The 13,241-nt window shown below is 39.6% G+C and overlaps 1 protein-coding gene across 5 annotated transcripts in view; it reads right to left on the bottom strand.

The window, feature by feature from the left end:
• Positions 1 to 4,104: 4,104 nt before the first annotated feature.
• The window catches only part of LOC121324533 (annexin A6-like), an 18,529-nt gene continuing 9,392 nt past the window's right edge, over positions 4,105 to 13,241 (bottom strand). For 2 of the 5 annotated variants that reach the window (XM_041266534.1, XM_041266535.1), the window contains exons 12-26: positions 13,221 to 13,241; positions 12,811 to 12,869; positions 12,388 to 12,466; positions 10,876 to 10,957; positions 10,695 to 10,789; positions 10,409 to 10,522; positions 9,940 to 10,030; positions 9,185 to 9,264; positions 8,607 to 8,660; positions 8,175 to 8,192; positions 7,721 to 7,814; positions 7,080 to 7,175; positions 6,476 to 6,534; positions 6,200 to 6,337; positions 4,105 to 4,812 (exon numbers count right to left, since the gene is read on the bottom strand). The exon at positions 13,221 to 13,241 is cut by the window's right edge and continues 102 nt beyond it. In XM_041266534.1, the coding sequence (XP_041122468.1) occupies positions 4,753 to 4,812; positions 6,200 to 6,337; positions 6,476 to 6,534; positions 7,080 to 7,175; positions 7,721 to 7,814; positions 8,175 to 8,192; positions 8,607 to 8,660; positions 9,185 to 9,264; positions 9,940 to 10,030; positions 10,409 to 10,522; positions 10,695 to 10,789; positions 10,876 to 10,957; positions 12,388 to 12,466; positions 12,811 to 12,869; positions 13,221 to 13,241 (1,140 nt within the window). In that variant the 3' untranslated portion in view covers positions 4,105 to 4,752. The remainder of the gene's footprint in view (positions 4,813 to 6,199; positions 6,338 to 6,475; positions 6,535 to 7,079; positions 7,176 to 7,720; positions 7,815 to 8,174; positions 8,193 to 8,606; positions 8,661 to 9,184; positions 9,265 to 9,939; positions 10,031 to 10,408; positions 10,523 to 10,694; positions 10,790 to 10,875; positions 10,958 to 12,387; positions 12,467 to 12,810; positions 12,870 to 13,220) is intronic. The other 3 variants (XM_041266536.1, XM_041266538.1, XM_041266537.1) reach the window with 3 other exon arrangements.

The raw sequence follows: 13,241 nt of genomic DNA, 5'->3' as shown, positions 1-13,241 counted from the left end.
CTCTTGAACTTCGATAGACCTGTACATTAGTCAGCAAAATGGGGTTTGAATACAACTCATATTGTAAGTGCTACGAAGGCATCGTTTTGTATTACATTACCTATAAACAAAATGCAGCTAGCCATATGTTTTATTCGAATCACTGTCTTCTTATAGTATCTACTAACACACATATTCTAAGTTGCCTAGGATATTGGGACGTGTCAGTCCCTGGCTTTGCCGCAGGAAGCTGAGCTGCATTGTCTCTCACAGTTATCTTAGTGGGTTTGTGTCTCCTCCATGGCTTGAAACAGGAAGCTGAGCTGGGAGGCCTGTCGCTGGGATGGATTGTTTTGAAGTGAGCTGCTTTTGGGGATTTCCTAACTGCAGCAGCAGAAACGACCGTAGACTGACATAGCAGCTGCTGGATCATGTGTAAAAACCACTGGGACAGTACAGACTGGTTGCAGGGGTGACACCAGAAAACGAGGGACCCTATTCTGTTTGTAGAACTGTTTTAAAGTTCTGCTTTGAGTAAAAGTGCTCCTCAAGAGGTATGATGATTATGCTGAGCAGCAATAACGGATGGATTCAGTGCGCCCAGTTGATGATGTTTTCTAGTTATAACTTTATAACATAGTACAATCCTGTTTTCTTTCTCATATTTAGCTCCAGTATACATTGCCCTGCTCATCCCTTCAGCTTTTTAAAGTCATTCTCCTCCTCACTCTTCCCGGAATGTTCACCCACTGTCTCACATTGTGACTGAAGCAAGGCTTATGTGGAATTTTATTATTAAAGCAGTGATGTCTAAGCTGTAACTTATAACGCAATACAATTGGGTAGATGTGACTTTTCAGTTTGACGAAAAGCTTACATTACATCATTTGCAGTGTACTCCAAAACTCAGCACAAAACATTGCATTTCAAAAGGGTGACTAATCTGGATAAAAAAAAATATTTTTATGCAAATTCCACTTAGGAGTATGTTGTTGATTAATTTTTTTTGGTCAAAAAGTCAAATCTTCAAGTCCCTCTAAACAAATACCGTAAACTTTCGCTAATCCAAACCATTTAGGATAGACCCAGCTCTGATGAATGAGTTTTGTTATGAATAGGCCACTGATGGGAATATGTATGTAAAGTAGGTCGGCAAAGCTAGTTGATGGTACCATGTGCATTGACCACAGCGCAAATGCAAATTAGATCTGACTTATTTCATCAATATCCAATGAAAGAGTTGACTTGGTTGGTAGTCATCTCAGTCCACGGATTTTACTAATAGACAGCACAGTTTCACGATATACGATCAGTGAGAGATTAAGGGTAACGGGAGCTTGCTCTCTACCTGGCCAAGTTTCTCCTAGGTGAAATAAATAGCAAAGACTGCTTGACATCATTTAATAACCCCCTTTACAGAAACATCACCTACAATCCTTCTGACTTCATCTATCGCACTAAAAATGCATTGACTAGTCTTTGTTTTGTGTGTTTAATACTTTGAAAACATCAGAAATCAGCAAAAACCCTAAGTTTTGCATGCCTGTCATTGAATTGTGATATTGATGTTTGTTTTCTACAGCTGCACCGGTCATTTCATTATGCTAGCATGGATTTGATCATAGGTTATTCTATATTTCAGCAGTCCGGATTATCTATATACATCATTAGGATCAGGAGCCCACGTCGCTGTGACAGTTGTTCACAAAACTCACATGAAGAAACTGAGCGGTCTTGAGTTTCTTCACTCATAATGAAAACTGTCTAGTCTGAAGAGCAGTGTGTTTGCGCTCCTCAAAGCCGAGCAGCACTGTCTCAATGTTTTCCTTGTTCCTCCGGAATGAAGTTCAAACTGTGCTGCACGCAAATACCTCAAGTGTCCAAATCTATTGTTTCATGCTCACGCGCTCACCCGATAATCCCAGAACATGGGTGTGGTTCACAACTTCTCTATTGGAGGCCTTGCTTCTCCTCATTCCATTGGCTTTCTGTATGTATGATTCAACAAGGACCTGATTTGGAAGTTTGCCTTGTACAAGCGACACCCTTTGTTAGAGCCACCAAGATCTCTGCAGAGTCCAAATGAACATAACCCACCTGTATTTAAAAAAAAAAAGTAAATTCGGTTTTACGTATTACTTTTTTTTAGAGAAAACTATGTCTTTGTGCATTTTCTGGAGAAAACTGTAGCTACGTGCATTGCATTTGGATTACACTGGGAGCTTACAAGATTTGGGGCCAAGATGGTATGCCCCTGGTGCTTGCTTGTATTCACAGAGCTTCTCTCCAAGAACACACTGCCTTCAGTGCCAGACAGGGCTTGGAACTTACCAAACAGTGTATGTCACCACCTGCCTTCACTTTATTACTAAATAAAGCAGACTGATGGTGAAATGGATGCAATGAGATACAGATGTATTCCACCACAGCCCATCAAGAAAAAAAAGCAAAACAAAGGGGAAAAAAATCATTTGAGATTGGCCGATTTCTAGGTGTCACTTTTGAGATGTTTCGCAATTATTAGTAGTTCAACTGGTTAATCCAGTGCAACAAACTAGACCTTTGATTCGGAGGCTACAGGCCAGCTACAGATTTCCTCAAGCAAAATAGTTTTGCTACTGCTTGTTCAATTAAAATTATCTATTAAAATTATATATGATATATGATATATATATATATATATATATATATATATATATATATATATATATATATATAATAACCTCTTCTGTTGTTTTACAGTATTACGCATTTTACAGCTTGTAAGAAAAAAATTCCTGACATTTATTAATGTCATTTGTTATATAATGATCATGACATTGTATCTTACGGTGCCGAGAAGTGCAAAGAGTTAGCAGAACTTCACAGAGATGTAGCTGCGTCCAGAGGACTGAAACGCGGTGGTAACGTCTAAAAAACCACAAAAGCATAAAAACAAAGGCAGGTACATCGTTTAAAAGCATCTGCTGGAAGTTACGTCTCTGTGTAGATTTGCTACTTCTTTGCACTTCTCAGCCACTATAGTGTATTACTCAGCTGTCACAAGTGATCCTCAAGCCCCTTCTGTCTTGCATAAATCCTGAATATTATATCTCACCCATATTGAAGCATGATGCTAGATAAAAATTATTATTATTATTATTAGCTTTTGAGATTATGTTATATTGTATGCATTAGTGTAATTGGGTGCCTTAGGCTGACCAGAGGTGCGTGTTATAACTATATTGCTTTATGGTATTAATGCTGTTCATTTCAGACTGTCTGCAATGTCTATAAGCTAGGTCTTGACGTGGATCTGCGATCGTTCCAACCATTAAAGCATTAATAAAGCGAAAGAGTACTAATAATACTCTGATTCGTTACACTTTGAATAAACCGAGTGAGTGTGGTTATTCTTGAGTAACTGTTGTCTGGGTAGATGCCAATCTGTAAGCCAGTACACAAACAAAGCACAGTAGGGGTTTATTTGATCTGGTGTCTTCCTGTATAGCCTCCCCTGATTCTGCTGGAGAATAAAAGAAATGCAGGACGTGACACAGCACTATAACCACACTGCCATTGATAAGGAGGGCTACATTGAGGAGGAGGCATTGAAACTTCTGGGCTTCATTTTCCACCAAAGTTATTGAAGAACTACTGTATAAGAAATCAACCAATGGCAGTTACACACTGGTCAGAATTCAAGTGCATCTTATCCCGTTTTCAGATGTCAAAACTTAGAAAGCACTTTTGATGTTTAATAGCATATCCTGCAGTGCAATCACATTGATTATTCTGGTTTATGATAAGTACTTGCATTGTGTGTAGGATGGCCCTTACTCTATACGAAAAGTAATTTCATGATTTCGGACAGTTTGAACAGCTTAGCTTTGTAGCTCTCTCACCCAATCTGGGAGAGCTGCCCTACCCTACCCATGACACATTGCAAAGGGAGATACAGCAGGTGAAGGACAGGGTATGAATGACTATCCAATATGACAAGATGTCATAAATGTGCTCATGACATATGGCAGGGAAAACTGATGCTCTGATTATATGAAAGCGCAGCAGCAATCTAGAATAACACAGAATATATGTCAGTTCTGTAGCCTGCAGGCCTACAACTACCAACAGGTGCATAACAGGTTCACCATTTATTCACCATTTATTTGAACACTTTAAAATTGCACATTACCAGCGGAGGTTTCTGTGAAATAACAGAAATGTGAAAATGTTCACACTAGTCATTAATGTTGTAATACAGCCACGGGAAGCTTGTCTTTAAACTTTACAGCATTGCAGCAAAGTATAGATTTCAATAAAAAATAAGGTCTCACTTTTTCACATGCATTTCACTTTGAGATACAGAAGACAAACTGGTATCTAGCACCTAGCACACAGAGAGGCAGCATGAGTGTAAGGCAAGTGTTATTTTTTGGCAAAGCACTGAAGCTAGTAAGCAGCCATAATAAGGCTAAGTTTACCTCATTTGTATCTTAGATTAACATCAAAAAATCGAATTGCTTTTGCTTTTTATTATTATTATTATTATTATTATTATTATTATTATTATTATTATTATTATTATTATTATTATTATTATTATCCTGAAAATTGTAAATTACAGATTTCCTTAGACACAAAATATGTATAATTGATGATTTTGTGACAATCCCCAGGTACAGATTGTCGGTGCATCTTTCAATTCCTTCTTGGTTTACTGTAAAGTAAAGGGGAAATGGTGGACAACTCTAATGACATTCAAGGTTATCAAAGGATTATGGTCTCTTGGTTTTAATCCTCTCCACCGCAAAGAGTCAGCAAGGCCTTGCGTAAGTCACCTGACGTATCGCCCTAGAAGAAAAAAGAAAGAAAACTGTTAAAGGCCAAGTTAAACACAGTTATAAATAGCATCCAACTTTCTATACAGCAGTCAGCAAGCTGAGGGCTGTGCATATTGTTTTTTTGAAAACAGAGAAAGCTCTTTATAACACCGTGTAACAAATTTTATTATTTTTTTTTGTTCCTGGGTAGTAAGTGTTATTTCCTAATTGCTGATGCCTCAAAAGTATAGAAAATGGCTATTATTCCCCACAAACTTTGCTTTTGTGACCAGGACAGTGATATTTCAAAATATCACTATTTCCAATGGGAAAACGGGCAAATGTATGTCTTTTCGTTCACATAAAGTCAGAAAAAAACAACATATGAATCCAAATTAACACGTATTTATACTAAAGTAATACAAAAATGACTACAAAAGATTTAGGTGTGTAGTTTTTCGAGAGTTACGATTATACTGTATTTACAGTATAATCGTAAATCTCAATACTATAAATTTCTATACTTTTGAGGCATCAGCAATTAGGAAATAACACTTATTGCCCAGGAACAAAAATTGTGTTACATAGTGTGTATCACCGATATCAACCTGAATAGTCAACATTGACCAGGTACTTGGACTACAGGGAGTGCATGCAAACGAGCCCCTTGAGTGGCCAACATGTGAAAGGAAAGTCTCAAAACAAGAAACTGGACCCGCTTTCCTACCATACATGGAGCTACAAATAAAACCTTCCAATCAGAAAAGAGGTTTCTACTGGGGGAACTCCTGGACAGCTGTGCTACACTGGTCCACATCACTGAACTAGAGAGCAGCGCCTGGACCAGTACAGCAGCCTCTGAATTAGCTCAAAATAGCGTCAGGAACAAACAAAATACAAAATAAGAACAAGGGTCTGTGCCACATCCCACAGTGGCTTGTTGCTTCTATTAAAAGCAGAAGGCTAGTCACAATAACAGCCTATGCCTGCCAACCCATACTGTTTCTGAACTCATTTACTACAGCATCAAGGTAGGGCTGATTTTGTAATGAAAACTCTAATACTAAACCCAGACAATTCGACAAACGGTTCAGCTAGTCTCCTGGTCTTCAGTGTCAAGCAGGCAAAGGTTTCAGCTCCTACGTTTCCTGGGAATTGGATTTGTGGACGTTTTAGTCATTGGTCTTTATCACATAGTTCTTCAGCGCAAACAAGCAAACAAACAAAAACAGCCACAACCATGCTGAAATAAAAAGCGTACAATGGCTGCTATGTTTGCAGAATGACCACAGAAAGGGCTATATAAAGGAAAGGACACATACTTTTGCACCATTGCTGATTCCCATTGCCCCACTGACCAGCCTTATATAGTTGGTTACCATTTTCCTCTCACTGTAGTGTATAAAAATATAACTAACACAGAGTGCTTCAACCTTGATGCTCTCGTGCAGGGACACATCATGCAGCTCCTTGTATTCTCGTCGGATGTTAAACAGATCGATCTCGCTCCGGGATACCATGATTCTGATGAGGGTGCGGTCGTCAGTGCCTAGTCCCTGAGGAGGAAGTTAACAATGCATCTGTCAGGGCGTTACGCTACACAGCGTTACATCCAATCTTTGTCACATAAATAATCTGAGGCTACAGCCCTTGTTGAAAACTCAACGCTCTAATTCCAGTAAAGAGCTAATTACCTTCATAGACTTGTAGAGTCGATCAGCAAAATAGGAAGGCTTGTTCTTAATGCTTCGGACTGAAAGGAGGAAATCAGAAATCAGTAAATAGCACCCGTGGTAACCTTTTTGTAGTAAGAAGTTGGAAAAGGAACTAAAATTTCTTCAACCATTTAACATGATTCTAATATATAACCTGACTTTTTATATATGTGTAATACTGAGGCTCAGCCCTTCATATAATCTATACTTATATAATATAATATATCTTATCATCAGTTATATAATTGAGAATCTATATAATATATATATAATTACACCGTGGCGTCACTGGTGAACTCTTATGTGTACGTCAATCAACTGATCACTCACTAATTAGTGACAATTATCATATCAGACAATACTGCGTACATGCAGGGCAGAATGTATTTCAAGTCATTGTTTCTTAATGGTTTTTAATAGGAATACATCCATAAGAAATTAAAGTGATTGTAGCTATGCAAATTCCACATGCACAGTCACGCCAGCTCTAGAGAAGAGACAGGTCTTGCTTATCAAACCCTGGTGATAAGCCCGCAAGAAAGCTGCTCCACTATCCAGAGCAGCCCTGCAGACAGGAACCCACCGATAGCAATGAGCGCCGTCTTCAGATCGCCTGATATCTGCTTCCTGATGACCTGCTCCACATCCTTGTTGGTGCAAGTTACAAACTCCTGGAACACTGAGAAGGACACAAACAAAGCAATGAGCACATATTTCTGAATACAGTTTAAATTCTTTACCTTACCTATTTAAGATCATTACTTGCAATACTTTGCCATAAATATTCCAAATATTACACCAAAAATATATGCTAAATTTGAGGAAATGCAATGCATTTTGCAATTTATACTTTTTGTAACCTATGTCAGATGACATCAATCTTTTGTCCACTCTTAATTACACACATTACACCCAGGTAGGTCTATCAATAGATAGAGAACCTCAAGCTCCCTTAGCATTTATTTAAAAATTAGAAATAGTTATTAAAATCTGAATCTCTAAGCAAAATGGTGTGCTTTTAAAGATGTACTGTTCTGCAGCTAACAACAGTGAGATGCTACAATATTGCTTAAAGAGAGCTTGTGAAGTTTCAGTCTGACACACACACACACACACACACACACACACACACACACACACACACACACACACACACACACACACACACACACACACACACACACACACACTCTGAAGAGCCAATAGTTCTGTGCATGACTGTACCTTTTCGGAGGTGGGGGTAGCTCCTGGTACACAGGATACTCAGGAACTTGGTTTCCATGGAAGTGGACTCATCGTTGACTGCATCACCCAGTTCCTAAACAAGAAACACATACAGGGCTTTTACTGATCAGCTGTTCTGGATGCTGCTGTTTGTATTAGCTTCGTCCCTTAACTAAGAATGATTTGTAATATGATATGTGATCCAGGTTCATAAGAAATACCCAGCAAAGACTTATACCATATAAAACCCAAATCAAAGGACAGACAAAAAAATGAAACTGAGAACCACAGACTGAAAAAAGAAACATAAAAACAAGCGTTTCCATCTCCAGATCTGTAATGGTGTTTTTTTTTTTTTTTTAGGTGGCGGGGCTGTCGCTAGTTATCATTAAATAGCTAGCTCTGCCTTCAAGCTGTTAGAGATTGAAAGTTATACTTTAAAGACCATACTCACCAGTGCTTCACTTACAATCTGATAGCACAATGATAAACAAGAGGCAAGCATTGGTGTTGTAAACAGCTTAGCAGGCATTTATAAAAACAGCACACACAATCTAAAGCCCGGTCTTAGAACAGGCACTGCCTATAAAAGGACAACCGAGATGCTTGGAAGTTATCAGCACAACTTCAGCCTCTTCTGAAGAAATAAGGGATTGCGCAATACTGAGATATACTGCAGCCCAGCTTCACGATTAGGAGAACAACATTGAAATCTCTTCCATGGAAACGGTGCGTCCGACACATTCCCAAATTCCACTGGATGCAGAAATACAAAGATCTAAGATAATAAAGCTGTGTTTCTGGGGGAAATGCAGAGTTTTATTTTGAAATGGCAATCTAATTGCCTGGGTAATTAAGAACTGACAGGTTTCCCAGCTGTGATTACCTTGGCATCCTCCCGGGCTCTTGTAAGATCAGCGGGCCCCTCCTCTCGACTACCCTGCACCGAGAAAACATGCAGTTCATGGCAACAGGGAAGCACAGCAGCAATAACAATTCGCAATTTCTTTTGGATGTGTTGTTACATTTAGAGTAGTATAACTACCCCTGCTGGCCATAGGAAAAAAGCACAGCACAGAAAACTGGTAGCATTCAATCAATGTCTTGAAACGAGAGGGCAGGTGTGAATCATTATGAAATGATTAAATAATTGAAGCCAGAGAAATGGCTTGTTGCTTTCCTAATTAACTGTGTATGTTGGTATTGTTATATCAGTTAGAAATGGGGTAGCTTCTCCCTTTGAGAGCTGAGTGTGAACAGACAGCACCTGTGATTGTAATTAGTCTTTGCTGGGTTGTCAGGAGTGGGGTGAAGGAGGTACAGAAAGGTGAAGAAGGAGGGAGGGGTGGAAAGGGTGGTACATTTTACTGTAATGGATTTTCAGCCTTCCCACTTCACTGTCTATTAGGATTGTTCCCCTAACTGTGAAATGCTTGTGAGTGAGTCGTTCAGGCACGCGTCTACCTGCACCAGTGAGACCAGCACCCTGCAGAAGTGACCCGAGGTGTCTGAGATGATAGAGTCCTCCAGGCTCTTGTGGTAGGCTGGGCAGTGGGGCAGGGCAAGAAGAAGGGAAGAAAAAACAATTAGGAAGGAGGATAGAGGAGCTAGGCAGACAGTAATATTGTTGAGTGTGCTTGCAACGGCTCCCCCTGCTGGCCTACTGTGAGATGTCGACAGAAATATATGTGCTCAATTCATGAAAACCTAGAAATGGGTTCTATTTTTTCTTTTTTTTTTACAGTGTTCTGGTTAAAATTTTAACTGTTTATTCTGGCTTTGATTATACATATACCACATGCACACATATGATGGGATAATGTTTTGTTATATCTTTTACAAATAGAATGTCCTTCACTGTTCATTTTAACATATTGCATAACCATTTGATACACTTAAACAAATACAAATGTGCACAATGGTTTCTGGTTATTGGTGAATAAAGCAGCTTTGATTTACGATAGCTACACAACATTTGTAAAGGGCGCAGCAAAATAGAATTCCACTGCATCCCTCGATCCAAAGAGAAAGCATGGTAAAGCATAGGTAAGCATAGTAAAGCACAGAAGTATAGTAAAGCATATACAAAAAAACATTGCAATTGCATAGTATAATCATGGAAAATGCATGGGAAAAGTGCACAGACACCACGCACAACACTGTGGTAAACGTTTCTAAGGAATCTCCCTGTGTAATCCTAGGTTTACAGTCTTTCCTACCCTCCTTGTAAGCCTCATTCATAGCCAGGATCTCCTGGTTGCTCCTTGTAGTTAAAATCTCAATCAAGGCCTTCTCATCTGTGCCAGCACCCTGCAACACAGGACAAGCACATTTAAACAAAGGGTGACAAGAAAACACACCTGGATCATGGGGACCCTGGACGCATTGACGTGTGAAGGGATGATGGAGGGAAGCCACAGCATAGAGCTGACAGCCCATCACAGATACAGTATGAAATCAGATTCCATTTCACATGGACGATGGTGGAATGAGATGAGAAACCACTACCAGTGTTTTCGGCACTCTGTACACTTGTTTCTCCTGGGGTAAGTCTCTGGCTGTTACTCAAGGCAGCTAGAGCAATGCTATAATCAATGCTCTGACTTGTTGTTTCAGGCTGGCACTGCTTCTTGATCTGCACTGCTTCTTGATCTGTTTTGTTTTTATGTCAAAGCATCTTGCTCTCACCTCCATGGCTTTCCTCATCATTTTGGCATCGAACTGGGCAGGAGTCATCATCAGCCCCAGGATCAGCCTGCACATACTTCCCGACAGTTCGGATTTAAGGTCAGCCATCAAGTCCTGGAAACCAATCATATATATATATATATATATATATATATATATATATATATATATATATATATATATATATATATATATATATATATATATATATATATATATATATTTATTTTATTTACAGGCATTACCTGCAGCTTAATCACCAACAGCATTTTATAATGCTACCTACCCTGCCCAAAAGGGATTTGTATTTCTGTAGAATCTCCTGTCTCTGTGCGTTGCTCCTGTGGGTGACTATGTCTATAATAGTGTCTTCGTCAGTGCCTGAAACAACAAGGAGAGTCCTTGCTCAGCAGATTGGTATCAAGGCCTGACACCTCTCAGGTGTTTCCAGGAAAAAAGGAACTCACCGAATCCCTTCATGGCTTTCCGCAGGGCCTGAGCATCGCTGTCTGGGTTGAAGTTTGCAGCCGGCTGAACCGTTCCCTTGAACTGTATTGAAAGCAACAATGCAGACGCTTGGGTTAAACAAGGGAGGATAACAAGAGAAGAAAGCTGGAAGTTGTGAGCCAGCTCAGGGTGTGACAAAGCCAAGGGGATGCAGAGAGCAGGTTCAGCTTCAAGACTTGCTTTATTTATCTGTGTTCACCAGGGATATTCAATGAGGCTTTCCTATATATGTAGGTACATTGAATGCAGGGCCGGATTAAGAACTCACGGGGCCCTGGGCACAGACTAGATAAATGTACCTTTTGTTGAGCAGCTTCGAATGCAGTTAAGAGGCTGTTGCATTTCTACCGCATCGTCTTTTGCCTGCAGTTTCTCAATATTACCGTCTTGCTCCTCATCATTATTTTCAGCCACTTCAAAGCTGTCTTTTAGGGGCTTGTCTTTTTTTTTTTTTTTTTTTTTTTTTTAAAAAAACCTAAACTTTGGATTTTATTGTACTAAAGCTGCTTCTTTTAAACCTTTTCATTTTTTTTTATTTCCGTTTATCGCCCGCACTTGAGTAGCGACGGTTGGTAGCCAAATCCATGATTTACTAATTAACACATCAGCGGCAGTTAAAATACACACGCACACAGTAGTACTACATTAATTTACACAGCTCCGCTAAAAACAGGCAGGTCGTGTATCAAAAACACTTGAGCCATTTTCAAGAGAGGGGAGTAGCAAGTGTTATTAAATAAAAATTGTGAACAGTATTTAGTTTTCTTACAGTGATCTGCACGTGATACACATGCATTCTAAAGCTCTGCAAATAAAACAAATGAAAGATGAAATATGTAAGATCATAATTATGGGGCCCTAGTTTTCTGGGGGCCCTGTAGGCCCCCCCTTAATACGGCCCTGATTGAATGTATTAATGTATGTCAACACAGTTAGCAGTTCTTCAATGCTTCCTTAGGAAGTTGTTACTTTGTGTTGTAGCACAAAACTAGATTATTCAAAAGGATTATTCCAGGCAGTACACTCTGGTTGTACTTGCTTGTTAGGGATAGTGGAGCACTCAGAATTACAACAGGCAGCCATAGAACCAATGTCTTCTTGCATTCTATGTCTGTATATCAGGCCTGCATGAAATTTAGATACACAAGGCCTTGCATCAGGTTTTGAGTCATAAGTGGGTTTTAAAGGGGAGGGGATACAGAGCAAATCCCCACCAAGCCAAAAGGCACCCTGTCATCTTAAAAGAAGACACAGAATAAGTCTGATTGAATTCAAACATAAGAGCATTGAGGCACTTCAGGGAAGAAGGGAGTTAGGGAAGAAAAGAAATCACGCTGCAGTGTTTAGCCAGCTAAAAAAAACAAAAAGGCAGAGCTCAGCACACAGTGTTAATGAAGTTAAAGGGAGCTCAGTGCAAGCCAACAAGCAGTGACAGATCACAACAACTTCTGCTGGGGCTAGAGAGAGCAAACCTCCACACGGGCCATGGAGCTAACTTCCCACATCTTGTAGGCTAGCTGCGCTGCTTCAGGGAAGAACTCGCCAGCAAGGCTGAAACAAAATGTGCAAACAGACAATACCTCTGAACAGGGCTAGATCCCACTGCAGATCAAAATGATAGCATTTTCTTATACCGCAAGGTCACAAGCCCACCAGCTATGAACTGCAGTAACAACACGTGCAAATGCTTGAGAAATACTTAGAGTGGCTCAAATGTTTAATGTTGACATTTTAAAATATATGGCTGACTGAAACACAATCTGGGAATGTTAGTAGTTGTAACGTGTGTTGCAGTAAATGTAGATTCTATTGCATGGCTGGTCTAGATCTGAGCCTCACTACCAATAGGCTCATTCAGAGAGGCATGGGGGTACAGGGGAGTAAAATAAACATACTCATCATCTCCTCCGCAGAGTTTCAGCAAACTCCTCTTGTACTCTCCAGAGGTGTCATCCTAGAAGCAAACACACAAGCACACGGTATTATTATATTACCATATATTGGACTCTTTGAACTGCATTATTTTTCTTTTATTCATGCCAATTTATTAGGGCATGTGCAGTAGTTCAACACTTTAAACAGTAGTAAAGTGATGCCTGAACCAGGTACTATATATAAAGACGGTCTCACTGGCATTTTTCCCACCATGCTAACCTTTGTTAGCACTGATGTTAGTTGTACTGTGATATTTCTCTTGTTTAGCCTTATTTGAATTCAATGTGACTCCAAACTGACTGCAAATCCTCATCATTATATGGATATTAAAACTAGGGAAGGTAGGGATCAAGGTTATATTGTTACTTACCTTGATCATGTTATAAAGGGA

The sequence above is a fragment of the Polyodon spathula genome, chromosome 12 (assembly GCF_017654505.1).
Source record: "Polyodon spathula isolate WHYD16114869_AA chromosome 12, ASM1765450v1, whole genome shotgun sequence".
Taxonomy (NCBI): domain Eukaryota; kingdom Metazoa; phylum Chordata; class Actinopteri; order Acipenseriformes; family Polyodontidae; genus Polyodon; species Polyodon spathula.
Note: the sequence above shows the minus strand (reverse complement) of the source record. Positions and strands in the feature narration are given on the sequence as shown.